The sequence below is a fragment of the Copidosoma floridanum genome, unplaced genomic scaffold, assembly GCF_036245765.1.
Source record: "Copidosoma floridanum isolate Cflo_tuat_1 unplaced genomic scaffold, Cflo_Japanese_pri ptg000019l, whole genome shotgun sequence".
In the NCBI taxonomy this organism is placed as follows: Eukaryota; Metazoa; Arthropoda; class Insecta; order Hymenoptera; family Encyrtidae; genus Copidosoma; species Copidosoma floridanum.
Window position 1 is genome coordinate 19556963 of NW_028321896.1, and position 20758 is coordinate 19577720.

General features: G+C 42.8%; 1 protein-coding gene across 1 annotated transcript; it reads right to left on the minus strand.

Moving 5' to 3' along the window:
- Nucleotides 1-771: 771 nt before the first annotated feature.
- Nucleotides 772-17804, minus strand: Cdk5alpha (Cdk5 activator-like protein). Its single transcript, XM_014355536.2, has 5 exons — nt 16962-17804; nt 13905-14198; nt 1615-1911; nt 930-1038; nt 772-852 (listed from the first exon to the last, which is right to left on the minus strand). The coding sequence occupies exons 1-4, from the start codon at nt 17511-17513 to the stop codon at nt 940-942; spliced, it is 1242 nt and encodes a 413-aa protein (XP_014211022.2). The 5' UTR covers nt 17514-17804; the 3' UTR covers nt 772-852; nt 930-939.
- Nucleotides 17805-20758: the final 2954 nt, after the last annotated feature.

Here is a 20758-nt window from a genome sequence, read left to right on the forward strand (position 1 = left end):
CCCAACGGGCTTCTTTGCTTCCTCCTGCTGGTAATCGACCAGAGGTGGTGGTGGTGGTGGTGGTTGGTCGTCGATGAGGCCGGGCTCGGGAGTGGCCGGCTGCTCGGGCGAGAGCGTGCGTGGGGGCGGTTTGGGGCAGGTGCAGCGGCGCCGGGGGTTCTCGTGGACCTCGGGCACCTGGAGGGTCCACTTGCGCTCGAGGCGTCCACGGCCAGCGCCGTCCACGTAGCAGCTGTCGTCACTGAGGTGTTTGCGCAGCTCGTGCTCGGCGTCCTGGCGCAGGGACCACTTGTCGATCTCGGCGCTGTGGTGCTTGCGGAGATCCCGGCGCTCGCCCGGCCTCGTGCCACCCGGGAGCAGTTGGTCGTCCCCGGTGGTGGGCCGACGGGGGCCGTGGCAGCCGCATCGGGTCGCCTGGACGTCGGTGCGCGAGGTGTGCAGCTCCCAGCGTATCTCGGCGCCTTGGCTGGCGTACTTGTGCAGGTCGCGTAGCGCGTCATCGGGGGAGAGGAAGCGCCGGCCCGAGGCAGTGCGGAGGGATTGGCCCTTTATGCGCTGCTGGCGCTCAAGTACGTCGAGGTCCTCGATGGTGTAGGTGATCTCGAGGGGCCGGGGGTAGCGTCGGGGCTGGCCGCATCCGGAGCACTGGGAGGGGGAGTCGTCGGTGGGTCGCGCGGTCGTGGGCTCAGCGCTCGGGCTCGGTGGGGTCCTCGAGGTCGAGGCCACCGGTGCCGCGTCCGCGTGGTCAGGCCGCGTGGGCCGTCCGTCCGTCTCGGCTGGGACTCGTCGATCGTCAGAGCGTCGTGACGTCGCAGCGCTGTCGGGCGATCCGCACCAGCAGGTGGGTGTAGCCTGTTTATACGTATATACCGTTAGTTTCGTACGACTCAGTAGCTTGGCTGTGTAATATATATATAATATATACTAACCAGGGCTCCGTCAAGCTGCCTTGGTTGGTACCGCGACTCTGGAGACAACGAGGCTCCGGTCGAGGTTGCTGCCAGTCGTCAGGTTGCTCTGCTCCGTCGCCCCGTAGCCCTGTCGTGAAAACGTCGGGATTTTTTTTTTTTTTTTTTTGTTTTTTTTTGTACAAAATTCAACACCCCACAACAGTTCTTTGTTTCTTTTTTTTCAGTACACAGTTGACACTTGGTGACACATACGCGTGCAGTTTGATTAGAAAACGAGACATGCTTGTGAAAGTAGAAAACATCGAGTTTGGTCAGACGGACCGCACATGGAGAAGCGAATGTTTCGTGTGAAGCAAAATCAAAAGATACAAGAGTACAAGTTTATTTTCATGCTTTGATTCCTCAGTAAAACTAGACACTATACGCTTATCATCCAAACTATGGGTGCATCGTTATTCACATTATATGCCGTACATCCCTGTCGGAGGATGGAAACTAAAATTTGGAAAAAAAGGAAGGGTATAAACACTTCATGCGTTGCAACGATACGATGAGCGGCAAGAAAAAAAAAAAAAAAAAAAAAAAAACTCATGCGCATAGATGTGAAAAAGGGGGTGGGAAAAAAAAAAGGTATAGGTGGTTTTCAGCGTCGGTGTTTTCTAACCGCGGGCACCGGTGGTGCGTGAGCGGTGCAACAACGTGCCTTCAACTCGGAGAATATCTCGGTGAAGTAGCCGGGCTCGCTGTTGATGCGCAGCATCTTCGAGCTCAGCCGGTTGACGATCAGCAGACACCGGTCCCAGAACTTGTCCTTGCTGTCCTCGACGAGGAACGGCTTCAGCGGGTAGCTTATCTCGTTCCCCATGTAGCTGTACGAGAGGTACAGGCAGGTGAGCACCGTGGCTTGGAGCTCGCGCTCCGACGCTTCTTTGCCGTCGACGAGCTCGCGCACGAGCATGTACACGAACACCACGTTCGCCGGGTTTATGAACGCCACGTCCTGGAACAATTCATAACGGGCTATCTTTACTGCGCTATCGTGTCTTTAGAACTTTACTTTTTTTTTTTTTTTTTTTTTTTTTTTTTTTTTTTAATAATATTATTTCGTAGAGCTCGTTTGATATCATTTTCCAATAAAAGTGTCCTCATTGCCATTATATTTTGCAACTATGAAAAATGCACTGATTATCAATGCGATTGAGAAAAGTGTACGCCAAAAAGACACTCAAGATTATAGAAGCTCTTCTCAATCTGATGGCGTCGTGATTGAACGTTTTAGACGTGTTTTGAAAATGATCAAACGGACTCTGTGTAAATGAGAGCTATGAAAATTATTGGTGAGATGTTTAGCTCAAACTGAGTTCAATTCTGTTTGTATTGTTTGTGGAAATAAAAAAAATAAAAAAATGTATAAGCTTGACACAACCATAAAATGTTAAAATAAATGGAAAAACCCCGAGTTACGTTGGGTCTTAAAATTTATAGCTTTACAAAACGATAACGTATAATACGACTATTTTGTTTTATTTTCATCACCTAATGGTGATATAATTTACTCATTATTTTCCAGAAGTCGTCAACTCCACTTGTCGTTTTAATAAGTCCAACGAAAGCCCAAGAAAGAAAACGAACCGGAACCCAACTCGAAATTCAATTAATTACTTCGTGTACTTTTATACCTATACTTATAAACCTATATATACATATCATCTCTCGACTGAGAGCAATCGAAAGACCAATGAATATACTTTAACGACGTGAAAAAACAAAGTATCCCATCATCATAATTATAACGCTACATACGAACAGTCCATCGATTCGCTCGAGCGCGCACAGCAAAATCGATCCTTTACATCGTACGTGCGTCGATAATCGTATTATGTATTATGAAAATCGTAAGTACAATGTGTACGTATAACGATTCCACACGACGGAACGGATACAATAAATTTTCCTTCGGCGTGTCATATCCCGTATATCCTATATGCAATATAAATATACACAGTAGCGTGGGCGTACGTATACATACAAGTATGACAAGGCTATATATTATACACTGCACGATTCCCGATGAAATCACACGTCTGACCTGAATATTTGTTCAAACGATCGAGACACAATGGGTATATATCAGCGTCGCTTGTTGTTATCATTTGAAACTAAAGGCGTCCGTAGCATAGAACACGAAATGTTTTTCCACGACAGTAGCGCACCGTACAAGCTCGACGCGTCGGTCCATTATATTACATACTGGACGCCACCCTCGAGACGATGTTTTTTTTTTTTTTTTTTTTTTTCATCTCATAGAATGTATAGGTGCCAAGTACAAAGTGGCGGGTCAATACTGCCTGTGACTGTGAAGTATCAATAACGCCATTTAAGTCACGTGCTGGGTGAATGGTACCTTGTACGTTCATAGGTGCGTATACCCGTCGTTACCTATAATCGTGTGGCTTTACCCTGTAATCATCCGTGGGCGTAAATCGATGGCATCGTAATACCCTAAATTGTTGTTACAATCGTAGTCAAAACCAATGAACCGAGCTCATTTACCATCTACACAGCACATTTTGATTCAATTTACCTGCGCAGCTTGCAAATGACTTCATGTGTACGCGTATACGCATTGACCTGATATACATTATTATATCAGTCCCATATAATATACTTGTACATATATATATCCAAGCGAGTAATGTATACATATAAAAAGTACAAAAGAGACCGCGATTCCCTTTTTTATAACTCCAAGACGCCCCTTTCCCTATATAACGAAAGCTCGGCCGAGCGAGCCTCCTGTAGGTGTATTCATACCTAATTTACCTGCGCTAGATCGCGTCTATTTCTGGATATACCCACTTGAAAAGGGAAAAAATACTCATTTTTTTTTTTCCTTTTTCTTCAGCGCAGTTTCACTAATTATTAAGTAGGGCGTGCAGAGCGACAAAAGCTACGAGCTCGCCTTGCTTATTCCTCGCATCGTAAGGTGTCATCATCATCATCATCATCATCATCATCGAGTAAGCAAACACGTCAATCCAGAAAGAGAGAGAGAGAGTGACTCATCATCATCACCGTGTGTTATATAATATAATATATACACGTGGGTGTAAAGGTATTCATCTATACAAGGTAAAAATATGCATGTGTGTGTGTGTGTGCACGCGAGTGTGAGGCCCCGCAGTGACCTGGCGCGCTGCTGCAGGCTAGCTGTGTGCATCAGCTGATCGATGACCCCGATGGGCGCTTTTTCCGTCGCGTCGAGGCTGCTTCGTGTGTTATAGTTTTTATATGTGTGTACCCTTATATATATATATATATATATATATAATATATAGTTTGCCATACATATGTGTGCTGCGCGACAACCCCTCCAGTTGTAATATACATATACACAATACCTACGTGTGCTTTAGCTGTTCCCTATATTTATGTACATGTGTACATATCTTATTCTCGCGTCATCTCTCGCGCTCGACTGTTGATGCAGTATTGCTCGTGCTCCTTTTCTTCTTCCGAAATATTGCACAAGTTGCATTTTGCGTGAAACCACGGGTTCTCGTGTTTTTTTTTTTTTTTTTTTTTTTCCAGTACTTTAAAAGTTATCAATTTTTTTCGTATTTTCGTTTAGTCGGTTACTGTGTTCATGAACATTTTACCAAAATACCTCTATACTCTCATTGGAATAGACGACTCATTATTTTGTTAAAACTTGCTAGAGGCGTGAATGTACAATAAATTTCCTGGCGGTTTTTTTGGACATGTCTATCGAAATCATATAAGAAGGTAAATATACACGCGAAAAAACCTTGGATAAAACCCGCCAGACTGTGAACTAAAAATCACCTTTAAATAAGCTGCAAGGAAAACCCCGATATACGAGTAGACGACTTTTTGCAGAAACTTACGTTGTTCGAGTTTATGTACGACCGAAAAAAGATTGAAAAAAAAAGCAAGCGAGTACGAGAGGGAGGAAGAGAGAACAGGAGAGTGTACAAAGTACTGTATATATACACGCGGCCCGAGAAGCCACATCAATCGCGCTTGGAAAAATTCAAAGGGCTCGCACGGTCGTCGTTACACTGCTCTTGCCGACGAGTGCAACAAAATGAACCCTTACACTTTCCACGCAAATGCATGGATATATTGCATACGAGGGGACGTCTCAGCAGTATGTGCACACGTTGGGGCGATTTTCCACAAAGTTAAGTGCATAAATCTTGTAGGACAAAGGAGGACGGAGGCAGTGAAAAATGGCAAGTTTTAACTTTAATGCATTAACAGGTATATTTATTATATAAGCAGAGACCAGAAAGTTCAATGTTGCGGTCCACTGCTCGCTCCGTTCCTATGTATACGTGTGAATACGCATACACGAGGAGGAGAGTTTGCAGAGGCCGGAGGCGTGGTGCTAAACACTGCTGGGTGCTACTTACCCTGTCATATATAATATACATTACACAAATTCGTGTGTAGGTAAGAATTCATTGCGAACTTGAATGGGCGACCAGAGCTCTGAGACGCGTGTAGTTTTGTAAAGAAAAAAAAAAAAAAAAAAGCTGATACAATGAAAGAAGAGAGAGAGAGAGAGAGAGAGAAAAAAAATAGGGGCTTCGTTTGGCGTCACTCGAAACCCCGCGCGTCAAGCGGAAACGAGTACTTACTTAAAATGAAAAAAGCTCAGCCGGCGTGATGAAGGCGCGTGTATTTTTGAGTACCAGAAGCGAGCAAAAGAATTTTATTCGAAGATATCGCGCGCTTGACCTCCCGACATTGGCCGAAACCCTTTGGGGGTTGTATCACACGCGCGAAAATGGAAACTTTGTATATATAGAGTAAAGGTTCATCCGGGATTCTACCGACTCATATAATTAGAATGACTACTCGATTTGCGGAGAAAACTCGTCCCGGGACCTGACGTACCCGTGTACATATCAGTAGAGATCGCGGACGCGAGGGTACAGCCGACCGTATACATAACAACAATATTGCATGTAGGTGGGTTTACGTAAGTCCTGGAGTCGAGGTATAATTGTTACGGAGAGGACGCTGGGCGCTGGGCCAAGATCAAGAGGAGGATGGGTATATACTCCCCTTTTCGCTCGATATTTACAGGGGTCAGCGGCCTGCTTGGCTCCGCAGCTCTCCGTTTCTCTGCACTCGTGTAGTTTCTACTCCCACTTCGGTGCACACGAGAGTCCTGTGCAACAGCCAGTCCACCCCGTGTATCTAATGCGCTTGCGGTTGCATTACGAGCCCTGTATGGGCTGCTGTAGTTGTGCATTCACTTTTTCTACATCCGCGCGATGCCGTAAACCTTTTGCGATTTTACAATCTTTATGAAAAAAAGGGAGAATGACGAGCACGGGATGCGACGGTGTACATGTATATATAGGGTTTCCCTTTGCTCATGTGGTTTTTCACGTTTTACTGGGAGTTTCACCAACATTGTCCTAGATTTATATAATATTACGCACCGTGACGAAAGTACCGTATGTCCGATAAATGTTTTAAACAAATATGAAAGAAAACATGGTGGGACGACTTTTTTACTGCAACTTATTTCAAGTACTGTAAATGATATTTATAATTTTGCTCATTTTATCCAAACGTACTGTTTTCGTAATTATTTTACCATTAAACTGTATTCAACTATTTCTTAAATCCAAACGAGCCCATTATTTTTCGCAATAGAGCTTTTCAAGCTTCCATGGGCATATTTAAATACGCAAGTGGTGTAAGGTCCAACGTATGCGACGCGAGCTTGACATTGACGGATGGAAACTGTGATGTACGTGCAGATGCTGATCCTATTATTACCGCTGCGTTGTTTTTTGGCTTCGCGGCTTCCGATGGATAACACGCGAATCACGCCCTGCGAAACGAGTCAAACACGAGCGCCCGATGTTATTATTGTGCATTGAGTTACTTTATTTATTACTTGGTACCACCTACTACAAAAGAGTTGTAACTGCAAACCGATAACTCCCCTTCTCCCCCATGCATTTATTGTTTCAAAAATTTACAAGGCCATCTATATACATCAAAATCATTGGGAAACAAGTAGCTAACTCGGGAAGTTTTTTTTTTTTTTTTACTTCATTGAAAAAGTGGAAAAAAAAAGTTGAAGTGACATTTGTATCTTGACAATTTATTCATATTTGTAATACAACGTACAGCGATGCTATATAAATTTTTATAGGCAGCAAAATTTTTGGTTTTTCACTATAGTTTCCGTTGGAATGTGATAAAAGACACGTACATAAAAATGTCTACTTGGTTGTACTTCTCCGATCCGAGTAGGTCTGCATGCATGGTCTAGACGAGTTGAGACTATAATTTGAAAGGCCACGTGTTGCACGTGCTTTACGGATACAAAAGTCACGTTCAAGAAACTTGTCACGGCCTCTGTTTATGCATATATTGTTATACCTATCCATTGGAGTAACAAATTATAATGCTCCCACGTACAGCGAAAGCAGCGCAACATTTTTCCAAACAATGCTATGGTGCTTTTTTTTAAATTCATCATGAAATTTACGTATGTCTTTTCCATTGGACGCAATTATGCATTTATCTTTATAATGGCATAGATTGATCACACTTGCAAATGTGTAATATTTGACAAAATCGACTTAAGATTGCGAAAGACGTATTATACACTACGACAATACTGTACTATTATCATATTTATATAACCGTCAAATGAATGATAATCTTGCATCAAATGACATTTGATACTTGCAAGTATAAATTTTATCTAGCTCTTAACGGGGCACAGATATTTAGGTAAAAAACAAGAGAAGGAGAAACAAAATCAGTCGTTCCCCAGTATCTATATATATACATTTGGCACGCGGGAGACCGTGGGTCGATTCCCGGCCAGTGCGACTTTTTCGGGCAAGTACCTCTGTGTATTTTCACATGTGCTTTTTCACCACGCAATGCTCCTCGAGGAGGGTTTTTAGGCGATCTCCTCGTAACAAAAATTGCCTTATTTCTCCCCTTACCCCCCTCCCAGCAATGGGAGGCCTCCTATCCCTCTTCCCTTCCTTCTCCCAAGTGCCAAGTGCCCTCAGTAGTGCCCTTATTAAAGGAGCCGGACGTAAAGCACTATAATATAAAAAAAAAAAATATATACATAAAATGGGCGTCTGTATCAGAAAAGTGTTTCTTCCCTCGATGATCTAAGTGCCTATTTTGAAACAGAGCCTTTTATACGTATGTCTCGTACGTACCTATACCTCCCTATACTATCATACTGTCGTATGTTTTGACGGACAGACAGATCAACAAGCAAAAGGAAAAAAAAAAAAGAAAAGAAAATCAGAACGTCTGCGCGCGTGTACGTATAAAGCACCGCGTATTTACTCGCAAGTTTTGCACGCGATAGCCCGCAATTCACCCTTGACTGATTAAATTTACGCTGCACGTGCAACGCGCGCGGGTCTGCGCGGCATCGATCCTGCACCCTCCACCCCTCCCTTCGCTGAATGCCACCGTGATATATATATAATAGGTACGGCGCGCGGTAACAATTAAACTGCATGCACGGCTATGTGCTTTTGGTTAACGGTATTAATAATACAATTTGTTGACGCGTCTATCGTCATACATGCAGGTCGGTTGTATACACGCGCAGCATGTCGATCCGAAAAACTCGTATACAGTCGCCTCTTTTATTGTACACTCATCCCCAAGTATATGGAGAGGCTAGCTCGTTATTTTCACGCTTTGCTAACGACTAGACTGTAGAATATGCGAGCTCCAACGACATCACTTAATGATATCGATCACTCGCCGTTGCAGTTTACAGGAGTGTGTGTATATATATAACCAAATCGTATATGATATGCGCAATAGTGGTGAATTTGGCAATCGACGAGCTGCACGTGCTATCCTCGTGATGGCGATTTTCAATCCTTAACGATCGCTCCTACGCGTGCTAAAAGCTTTCACTCCTCTGTACAATACATGCACACCATATGATGCCCGTATTCGACCCGATATCCCCCTACTCTTTTGTGCATTGTGGTGGAAATTTTAAGCTGCAAAAGCATACGTTCCGTGAAAGAGTTCGAGTGCCCAACCCAGTGTGAAGCCAGTTCGATTCTATGCGTACTTATCAGGACTATATATGTATATATATATATATATATATATATATATATATATATATATATACACTGCTCGATATTATTACCTACTTCTCTGATTCGCAAGATCGTGTCGACGCTTTTGTGAATATCGGTAAAGCTACTCTCTTGATTTTCGGTGGAAAAAGGTATAAAACACGTATATTGTGTTTTACAGAAAAAAAAATGTTTTCTCGATTCAATTTTGGTCTATATACTTGGAAATTTTCCTTCCCGAGGTAGGTATATAAAAAAATTCGTTATGAAAAATAAAAAAAAAAATGAACAAAATAAATTTTCTTTTACGCCTGAGATAATAAGTATTACTCTGTCAAAATTCAAACCTGAGATAACGCAATCCTTTTCACAAAGACATCGATGTGTAGGTGCTCGCATATCCGCGTACATTTACTCGATGAAAGTGAAAACAAATAACATACGAATAATAAAAATTGCAAAGCACTTGAGAGATTTTGTTTTCCCCGAGAGTCGATATATATTATTTATTGTGCGATGAGTATGTACATATACACTTGTTTAGCTGCGTATAGCATGCAACGTTGCAAAGCCACACCTATATACAATATATGTATACCTACTATTTAATTTTCATATCTCACGACAGCTTTCTCATTGACTTCCCTTGATGTAGCGTAAATATAGAGCCAAGCGTATACACGGCCGGCAATTTAATTCAAAGTCTTTATACTTTGAAAGTATAATTACCTGTGTCGTATAGGCTCAAGTTCAAAAGATATGTATGTATATACGTATATACGTAAAACACGAGAATAAAGTAGAGCGTGTATAAAAGAGCCAAAGTGAGGGAGAAACATTTGTGATACGTGTGCACGTATACATGTACGGTGCAAGTGTTACAAGTGCGCGTTGGGGGGAGAGGAGCGTCAAAATCGATTCGAGGCTTGTCAGCGGCAGTTGCGATTCGGCCCCTCCAGGGTACACCCGCGGGTTTACACATCCACAAAGTTCTGCCCGAAAATAGTGCGTGTGCTCGCATAATATTACAATATCCCGGTGCTTTGCTCCTCCCCCGACCCCATGTAAGTACACGCGGATGGAACGGTTCACCATTGCCAGCTCCACGCCCTTTTCCTTGTAAGCATCTAATGTTTATGCGTCACGCTTCGGCGGGTGTGCGAGGAGGGGCTTTTTCAACGGAGCCTGAAAAAGCTCCAAGGATTGATGTCACCTGACGGAGCCGCCCAAGAGGAACTGATTCCTTACATTTGCCGAGCGAAAAATCGATTTGGCCCAACATTCGGGGCCAATGGACAATTTACTCGAAATGAGGCTAAAGAAATTTTTTTTTTTTTTTTTTTTCAAGTATACCGTTATTCCAGAGGATGAGACTTCATTATTTCTTTTTTCAGATGAAATCAATCCCCAAGTTTATGTATAGCGAGAACCGGAGAAAGCGTGTAATTAACATTTCAAGTACTCTGGAATCAAATATTTTGCTTCGTACATGAAACACCCACGCACATATAGTGAGAGTACTTGCCGATATTGAGATTTCACCTTTGACGTCTTATCGGAGCCAATATATATTTGAAGGAAAAAAAAACACATATATATTCCCATAGACTGTAACAGATTTTACGAAAAAAAAAAAAACAGTAAGACCTCGATGCTTTAGCAAAGGCGCATTTAATTAATCCGTCACGCGGGCCGTCGGCTCGAGGCTTTCAACTTTTATACCGATGTATACATGCGCCGACACTGGCTCGCAATAATAACCCAAAACTCGAACTGCAAGATAATAAAGCGAAAGGGGCCAAGTGCCCTTGCATCGTAAAGCGCGCCCGTGGAGCAGTGGTATATATATATAGCTCGCGCGCCGCAGCGGCGATCGTCTGCCGCCACCCCCTATGTCTCCAGCCTCTCTCTCTCTCTCTCCTACGCTCTGCGGAGTTTAATTGGAGAGCCCCCCGTAGTCGGGGCGGATTAAGGGAGAGAGCGCGTCGCGACGAGGGAGACCTAAATAATGTATGTATTCCAAGAGGCAAGGTAGGGGCGGGGGGAGCTCTCGCGGAGCTGAAATATTTATGAAAACTCCCTCGGCCAACTTTTATCCGGTGCAGCCTTGGCGCTTGACGTACATACGTTCGAGCGTTGGAGCTGATGCTCGAATTGATGGGCGGAAAAAAAAAGGGCTTTGGAAATTGGTTCTGGAAAATGGTTACTCGTATACCTACGCCTAAACTCTACATGTTTTACACAGGCTATGTAGATGGTAAATTGTGACTTTGCTCGCAGTTTTCCCGATGTACAGATGCTCCTGACCTTTTGCCCCCGATTCGGTCAAATTCGACCATTCACATATACGTTATGGTCTTGCACCGAACTCAATTGTGGCAAAATTTTATACTGTGAGATGACTTTTTTTTTAAATATTTTAATTCATGTACGGATCAGAAATAATCAAACTTTATTTTATTCCAAAACAGTTTTTTTTCTATAAGCAACTTTTAACTCTATATAATTAACTCTCAATAATGCTTCATCTTTGTAAGAGTAAATAAGTATAGGGTTAGTTAATGTATCATCAAATAATGTTTAACAGATGACAACATTTGTAGTTGAAGAAATCCTTGCAACTATGAGTCCGAAAAACTTGTCTCTACTAGGAAGTGGTATAAGAACAAAAATAAAATTATCTCCAAGGAAAACTGTGGACTAAAAAAAAAAAAAAAAAAAAAAAAAAAAAAAAAGAGTGACCGATGAGTGGGTAAATATTGTTTTTTTCTAGCAATGTTGATAGAAACTTTTACAAAGTTTTGTGTGATTGCAAGAATGCAATAAAAATAATATCATCCACATAAGCCACTTAAATAGTTATTATAGCTTATTTCCAACATTCTTACTTTTATACTTGGCAAACTCCTCAAAGTAACGCGCTTCCAATGCTACTCGTATAAGGTATACGTATACATACAGTATATGTAAAGACAGGCCTGTTCGCAATAATCAAATAACTTTAATGAATTTCGAGCTCGTTAACTTTACAGATTAGCTGTGCCGTCAAAATAATTGCAGAAATGTAATTAGCCACTGTTCTGAAGGATACGATGGAAATGTGGGAGAACATATGTATTATAATTGTGTGATTTGTCAATTATTTCGTGCCAAAGGCTTTTAAACTCTAATGAATAATTTATACGAGAAGATCAGGGTTTTCCATCAATAATTTGTTTCACATCAGAAAAACGTATTACAAGCGGGGGGGACTGGTCGACACCGTATCAATGTCTCTCCTCACATATGCACACCACACGATATAGCTGTAATCTGCAGAGAGCGCGTCTCGCGCTTCTCCCGTGAAGTAATGCGTCTCGCTCAACATTTTGACACGTCGGATGGATGATTTTCATTTTCTCTCGCGCACCGCGATGGCTGATGGCTCGGATCAGCTTTGAATTTTCATCATCGAGATACCGCTGCATGCGCATATGGTCTAGCTGAGTACAATGTACGCATGGCACCAAACTAGACTCGTTTCGCTCTTTGGAGATTTTGGCGCGAAAATTCGTGAAAAACAGTAAACTATATAGGTAGACATTTTTTAAAAATCTTTATTATATCTTGGATAAGATGTTTACCAAGATTTTTGTTTGATTTTATACTTGAGTATTTGTTTCATTTCAAAGGCGAGAAGAGCTCAACAATTTTTCAATTTTGAAGCAAAAATTACGAGAAAGCATGATAAAGCTTTAGAAATATAACGCCACCTCTATAGTTCAAGCGTAAGTCGAAAAAAAAATCTCATTATTGGAGACTTTAGAGTGGGTTTTTTTTTTTATTATTAAATTGATCGTAATATAGACATAAGAATTGTTCTGCTTTATTACCTAAAAAAATATATTTTCCTACATTAAGCGTTTTTGAGAGGCTGGTGTGCTCTCGGTACGAAAAATGGTATTCGCCATATAAGCTCCATCCCTCCGGGGCAACCTTACGAACCCTCGAGTCTGCTTCGCAGGACCCTCGGGCCGCAAAATAGCCCCAGAGGCGATGGCGCTTATCCAACGAAAACTACCATTTCTTACCATGGGCCCAAAGTGCAACTGCCGAAATACTTTTCTGCCCTAGGGCCCAAAGTGATTTACTGGGCGCAAAGTGTGCCTACACGCGCAAAATTGTACTTTGCGCCCTCGGTAAGAAAAACATAATACGCGACTCGGGCATCAACCTACAACAAGCGTGCCCTTCGGGCGCTCATATTTGTACTTTGTGCCCTAGTGACGTAATGTACCAAATTGTCCCTAAAACTTGACTCTATTCGTCATACAACACTCGCGTGACTAATTAATTTTAAATCAACCAAAATGACGAGGTAATCATTTTCGACGAGTTAATCCTCCCATTTGGCTACGTAATCAAATTAAAACGCCACAGTAGACAAACCTCGTAATGACAAGTAATGTTATCTTAATGCGACTTTTTAACGATTTTTCGCAACTCTTCGATATAATTTTCGTACAACAAATAATGCACGTCATACAATATGATGTACCTCATCATGTTATATATAGCGATAACATTAAATTACTTGATGTTGACGCAACTAAAACTGCAACACTGATATAATTTCCATACTCTCACAAAATGGGATTTTCGAATTTAAGGGACTAAGACGAAGGGTGTAAATTACACACGATGTATAATATGACAATGACAAGTGCAAATGGATATTGTACATGGTTGCATCGATTAAATGTACATAATATGTAAAAGTAGAAGCTGTACATGTATATGTGTTTACAGGTATTGGGTAAAAGCATGGGTGGGGTGCGAGAGGGATGTAAAATGATAAATCTGTGGGCGGTCGTGTACTCACCTGCCAGCCCTGGAGGAGCAGGCTGCGGTCGACGGTCCTTAGCCATAGTGCGGCGTCGTTCGTTTGGAAGTCCTTGAGCTTGACGCACTTGGAGTGCAAGTAGACGCCGAGGCACCTGAGCAGCTCCGAGGTGGAGGCCTGTATGACGGTCTTGCGCGAGGTTGGTGGCTGGGGCTTCTGGACGAGCTTCTCGCAGCCGGGATTGTGCGGCGCTTGGTTGTTGTTGTTGTTCGAGGTGGGCGCCTTCGTCTGGTTATACGAATAAAACGTGTTGAGAGGACCGATCATCGACACCTGCGTCATTCCAACAACAGATTTTTCGTCTTTCCTAATCAAAATCCCTCACTTCTCCCCTACCCCCTTCACCACACCCTTTATCAATACGGATACACATGTCTGGCTATTTTATTGCCTACTGGCGCTACCGTGATGTTCTACTTGCATAAATATACTCTTGCATGTACGGAAGACAATTTTACGTTCAACCTTTTTTTTTTCTTTTCTTTCTGTTCTACCTCTAAATACTACTGTCACCTCAAATAAAACAAAATATCCAAGTACATAATATACATCTACATGGTATACTTACGTACGAGTACTCCAGTGAACTACGTGATAAGTACATACAAAATTAACAAATTGATTCATGCCACAACAGCCGTACGTAGGTATACACGGATAGTTGGTATCATACGTATGCGTATGGTAATGTGCGAAATATATTGCAAACGCGCGGTTGTGTTTCTTTCAGCCTTTGATAATAGTGTTCAATGAAATTTTTTTTTTTTCGAGTGTTTACAAGTCGAAGCTAATAAATTGAAGGAAATCGTATCATCTTTGACTCAACCGAAAGCTGAATATTGAAATGGTTAGAGTTGGGCTTTTTATATATAGAGAAATCGTGAATTTATGAAAAAATGATATCAAGTGTCATTGTCGAACTTAGCTAATGTTTTTTATGTTCTACTCCGATTTCTTCGCAACAGATGCAAAAGAGTACTTTTCTATGTTAGTCAGGAAAATTGCGCGGTCAACATGCTTTTTTCGATGATTCGAGTTTATTTGGGAAACGCGGGAAAATTACCAATTAGATCACAGAAGATTATGGTTTTGAACGAACTATACTTATTTACATGACCACTCTTGCATTTTTCGTTTACTACATTACTACATTATTTTACATCACTACACTTTACTTTAAACACATGCTGCGCATGTACAATATAGAAATCTACAAAAAATCGTTAGACAAAACTCACACATTTTTATAATATTATGATTCGCTTAATCAAAACTATTTCAGTTCGCTTTACAGCCTCTCCATTATTTTGACCTTAACAAAACGGTACGTACTAACATTTTTGCTCATAGAAAAGAATAATCACTTTACTCTTTGAATTCCAACTCAGAAAGCGTTTGAAAGCAGTGCGATTTTTAGTTACTTTCGAACTTTACGTTAAATCACTCGTAGGGGTAAACGGTACAGTTATTGACACCTTAAGGTAGTGATTGACCCTTGTATAATTTGTATATCTATATATAAAGGCTCCATTTAAAAATGCATGTGGCGGTCAATCACTATCGGGGGGTCAACAACTGTACCGTTTACCCCTATGGCCTTTTGATAAAATTAATATTTTTAACTGCATTAAAAAACGCTTAAAACGAGCTCTCGAGAACTTGAAGCGCGCATCAAATTTGAACCTAATTAATGTTTTCGACTTTACTATACTGGCTTAAATGAGAGTTGTTTTAGAATGCTTTCGATTAACACTACAAGCGAGTACTTATACTCTTATTTATTTTTAAATGATTTACAATTAAGTAGTGCCATTATTTGTCAGTAATGTATTTTTACATCACACAAACACTTTTCCTAGTACATATTTTTTCTGGTTCAATATAAAGAGTGATGTGCGCAAAACAACTGTGTGTAGGCCAAAAACAAATCTGTATCAAATAGCTACAAGATAGATTGTGAGTATAGACAATTACGTTCACCGAAAAATTCTTGAAAGGTCAGGAATTCAAAAAACTTGACCTACAATAGTCATCGATATATACTTCGGAATTATGGACGTTTTCATTAATTGGTCGTAGCCGACGTACCATCATAAAGTTTTTTCACTCAAGACTTTTGAATAGTGATTGTTTCAAAGCATACCTGACTCGCGATGTGCCGGTCAAAATAAGTATATTTTTTATGTTCTCCTTTCATTAAATAACGATTACATTTTTTGTAGATCTCGATATACATGCGCATGCACGTAATAAAAATACATGTATAGTACCCACTAAATTTAAAACCGGTAAAGAGTATAATATAATATGTGTATACGTGACGTGCAGCAGAGATTTACATTTTTTAGCTGCAATAACCAACACTTTGTACGCGTATGCATACACATATACACACATTAATTTGGAACAGTTCGAGTGTAATCGATGAGGTATATGTATAAAAAAAAAAAAAAAAACAGGATGAAAAGGTATATCACTACGATGGATTGAATTTGCGTGAAAAAACAAAAATGGTACAACATGGGAGAAGATCGCGCGGTACGTGCGACATGGATGAGACCGATAGGGTTTGTTTTATCGATTCGAGGTCGGCGCACGAGACGTACATCTGGGGGGTACGTCTTTCGGTTGGCATCGTCAATGCTAATATGCGACCCGACGAGCCATCGGTAACTTGGAATCAGACTCACGAATCATACTGACAAACACGCGTAGAAAAAAAAAGGAGTGAATCACCGTACTCCAAAGAAATTTTTTAATCCACGGCCATCCATCACTCATAAACAACGTGCATCACTCCATATGTTTGCAGATACGAAAATAAGAGAGAGAGAGAGGATTGGGAATGAAAATCGGTATGGTTAAACGAGTGTGCACCATACAGGTGTGTAAGTACAGGGGCAAAGGAGTGTTCACTCGCGAATGGACTGCACCGCGAAACGACATACCTATATATACATCCGTACTCATCACAAGCAAGTATATATACCAAAAAGCACTGAAAAAATGTATACCAATGACAGTTGGATGACTCACTTGGGGCGTCTGAATGTTCTTGTTTTTGTCGGTGATGGGTATACTGTCGAGGGGCTGCCGGGCCTTATTGGCGTTCTTGTTTTTGTTTTCGAGCTGTTGGTGCTGCTGCTGCTGCTGCTGCTTCTTTTTGTTGTTGTTGACGGTACTGAACCTCTTCCACGAGAGGGCCCCGATGATCAGCGAGTTCTTCTTCAAGTTCTTCTCGAGGGCGTTCTTCTCGGAGATGATGCGCGCACTGTCGTTGTTGTTGACGGCGCTGCTCATGTTCAGGGCATTGTTATTGCTGTTGTTGTTGTTGTTGTTGTTATTGTTGTTGTGGTTGTTGTGGTTGTTGTGGTTGTGGTGTTGGTGGTGATTGTTCTGGGTGGTGGTGGTGGTTGAAGCGACGAGTCCTCCGGTGCTCTTGTTCTTGACGTTGTTGAGGTGCTCGTAGTTGAAGTTGTTGAGGGTGAAGTTGCCCTGGAGCAGGGGTGGCTGGCGGGAGGGGCTGGTGGGCGAGAGGGCCGTGGAGCCGTGGCGCTCGCGCGGACTGAAGGACAGGACGGTACCCATGCTCCTATTGTCGTGGCCGTCGCTGGCGCGCCTCTGCTGCTGGGCCAGCTGCTCGGGCTGGATGTTCTCGCGGTGGCTTTGCACGAGGTGGCGCTCGAGGGGGGCCGGCGGCCGGGAGGGGCTGCTCGCGCGCCTCAGGAGGGCCACCGGGTGGACGACCCGGGCGGGTAGCGAGGCCTCCCGCGGGGGTCCCGTCACCGAGGTCGCATCCCCTGGCTCGACGGCCTCCTCCACTACGGGACCCACCACCTCGCTCAGTCGTCCGCCCAGCCTGCTGCCGTTTACGACCCTTGTACGGCGCTACCGCACCACCTCCTCCTACTCCTCCTGAGCTACGCTTTGCAACTTAACTGTACACGGTACGATGACTACGGGGATGTACGAGCCGTTTTATACTTTGACGGGGGGAGGGAGAAAAATAAAAACAAACAAACAAACAAACAACCCGAGTGTACAAGCCACGCCGAGACGACGACTACTCGGGGGAGGGCACTGCAGGGGCGACACTGTAAAATGGCGCTGCGGATCGATGCACTCGCGCTATACTCCGTAGGCGATTCCCTGCTGCTGCCTCTTGCGTTGTCCAGCGCGCCACCCTCCCGCGCACTCGGGTGGGCCACTGCACTGGTGAAAGGTACGCAACCTCGTTTTCTTGGGCTTCAGGGGGTACGAAAAATCGGGGGTGGCCGAGAGAGGGGCCTACACCCTCGCACACGCGTGAATGGCGCCAAAGGAGCTTTATGGACTCGCCTCGCGCTCTCCTGCTTATTTGTGTACGTATGTCCACGGGTGAGGGGCGCAAGCTCCGAAAGCTCCTGCAGTATATTATAGAGTACACGCGCTCGGCAGCTTAACTCATGCAGTAACAACAACAACGGTGATGATGATGATGATGATAATAATAATAATGATAAAAAACACCAACAGTAACAAAGAGAGGAACAACAACAACAACAGCCACGGGGTGCGAGCTGTCGCTGGTGTACTGGTGCGGCTGCTCCTGCTCGGTAAACTGCTGTTACTTGCGTATCACATCATCATCATCATAGCCATCGTCATCCGTCCTCGTACGTATATATGTATATACGTACACACACGGCAAAGCCCGGCGCCCTTAACTGCGCGCGCACTCGTTCGATACGCTTATTGCCACCCTCCCTTTGGACGCGGGGGTGGCGCGCGAGGGTGGGCCGTGGAGCCGCCGAGCGGTTACGAAGACCCACGACGTGTGTCTGCTCTCGTGGAGGCTTGGGATTTCCTCGTGCCTATATATATAAACATACATCAAAGGTTTTTTTTTTTTTTTTTTGCGCACGCGGCGTTTGCCGATCCTCGGAGATCCTACAGCAAAGCCAACTGTACTTGGGACATTTCAAAAATGTTCATACACGGGTATACACATATTAGGATTGTTTTTCATTCCATGTCATCTAGCGACGACACATAATTTTAACATTTTAGAGCTTTAATTCTTGCTTTGCACAACCGGTAGGGTTGTAGTTGATACATCAATATATACATATAGTAACAACAATTTACAGGAAAATAAATGTTATTGCTCATCAACAATATACCCATAGGTTTTATATCAATTAGGTATGTCATATGTATTTATAAAATGCACGTGATGTGATACCATCACTGCAGCTTTGCGATTTCGATTTTTGCGTAATATTCATTGAATTATCATTCGCGCGATTTAATAACAAATAAATTCACTAATAGCATCCTCCTCGAGAACGAATCATTCGGAGCACCATCGTGCGAACGAGAGCGCAAAGCTCATACGTGGCTATGTTGCTCTTACCATGAATATATATACCCGACTCGAGGAGCGAGGAAGGTAACTTTCCATTGTCAGGACGACGAGCGACGAGGTGTGACAACGACAGCTCGACGGCTTAGCGAGAATGGCTTCTGGGCATGAAAAGCTCGCCACCCCCTTCCCTTTCCACACATGTACCTACCCACTGACTCCGCGCCTTGAGCCGCTACCTATACTAGTTCACCAAGGCCAGGGTCGATAGGTCATCGCCGTCGTCGTAGCCTCTGCGATTTCAGGTGTTTACGCTTACTTATCGTGTACAAGCTGTCGATGATTACCTCCGTTATATACCTACATCGAGTCAAAGACAATATATCTTTTTTTTTCTTTTTTTTTTTTTTTTTTTTCTTTTTCATGAAATCGACGAGTATATGAGTGTATATGCATCGCTAAGGAGACTCTTGAATGAAAGTTGGTATACATTTGGCAATAAATACATGTAGGTCGAAAATGTGCATTATTGTTGTGGAAACGCGCGATTCGGCCTACTTGCTTTCTGCGCGATAAAATTGCCCGTGACGGCGCTTCCTTGCCCGGAGCTCCCTTTCTCTGGGGTTTTTTTTTTTTTTTTTTTTTTCTTCACATACACGCACTGGATGCGGTAAAAACCACACTCTGTGCTCGTCCACCGGGTAAGATTGCCGCGGATTATCGTGCTCTATTACTCTAACGGCTGGTTTATAACGTACAGTTTGATTTTACCCCCCCCCCTTTTTTTCATTCGTAGCGTCTGTGTTGCAAATAGGTGTTCCAGTTTTTATAGGTACATTTATAGTTTCTCGAGTCAAAAGTGGAACATTTATTTATAAAGCCTTGGCGCGACGCTCACAAAGGAGGAAAAACTAGTTCATAAGGGAACTGATAAAAATAAAAAATGTAAATAGGTGGGTGCACACACGCCCGATGTACCGGAGAGTACCTATTGTTGACAGTTCAAAAAAAAAAAAAAAAAAAAAAAAAAAAGACACGGATATGTTGATTAATATATTTTTTCTTTCCTCTTCAAAATCCAAATCAACGAATAAACCTCAGACAGCAACTTTGATATCATGATGTGCGTAGGTGAAAAAAGGATATAGTTACAGAGAGAGGAGAGAGATAACGAGGGTTAAAAATACACGGTGGAACATCTCTCGGTGCTATATATGCATATGGTTGGTCGTCTTTTGCGCTGCGTCGGCCGACCTGGTTGCGATGAATATAAAGGACAACGTCGATGCTACGAAAGCGCCAGCGTTGATAACATTATATAAACATATATAGGCCAGGCGTGCGTGTATACCAGCAAACATAGCATCCTTTGTACGGAGGCTGGAGAAAATATCCCAAGCATCGATACGAGCTTGTATTATTAAAATACTCCTGTGTAGGAACGCGTCCCTCGACTCGTGCGTTTGACAGATGACGCGCCAGTGTTTTC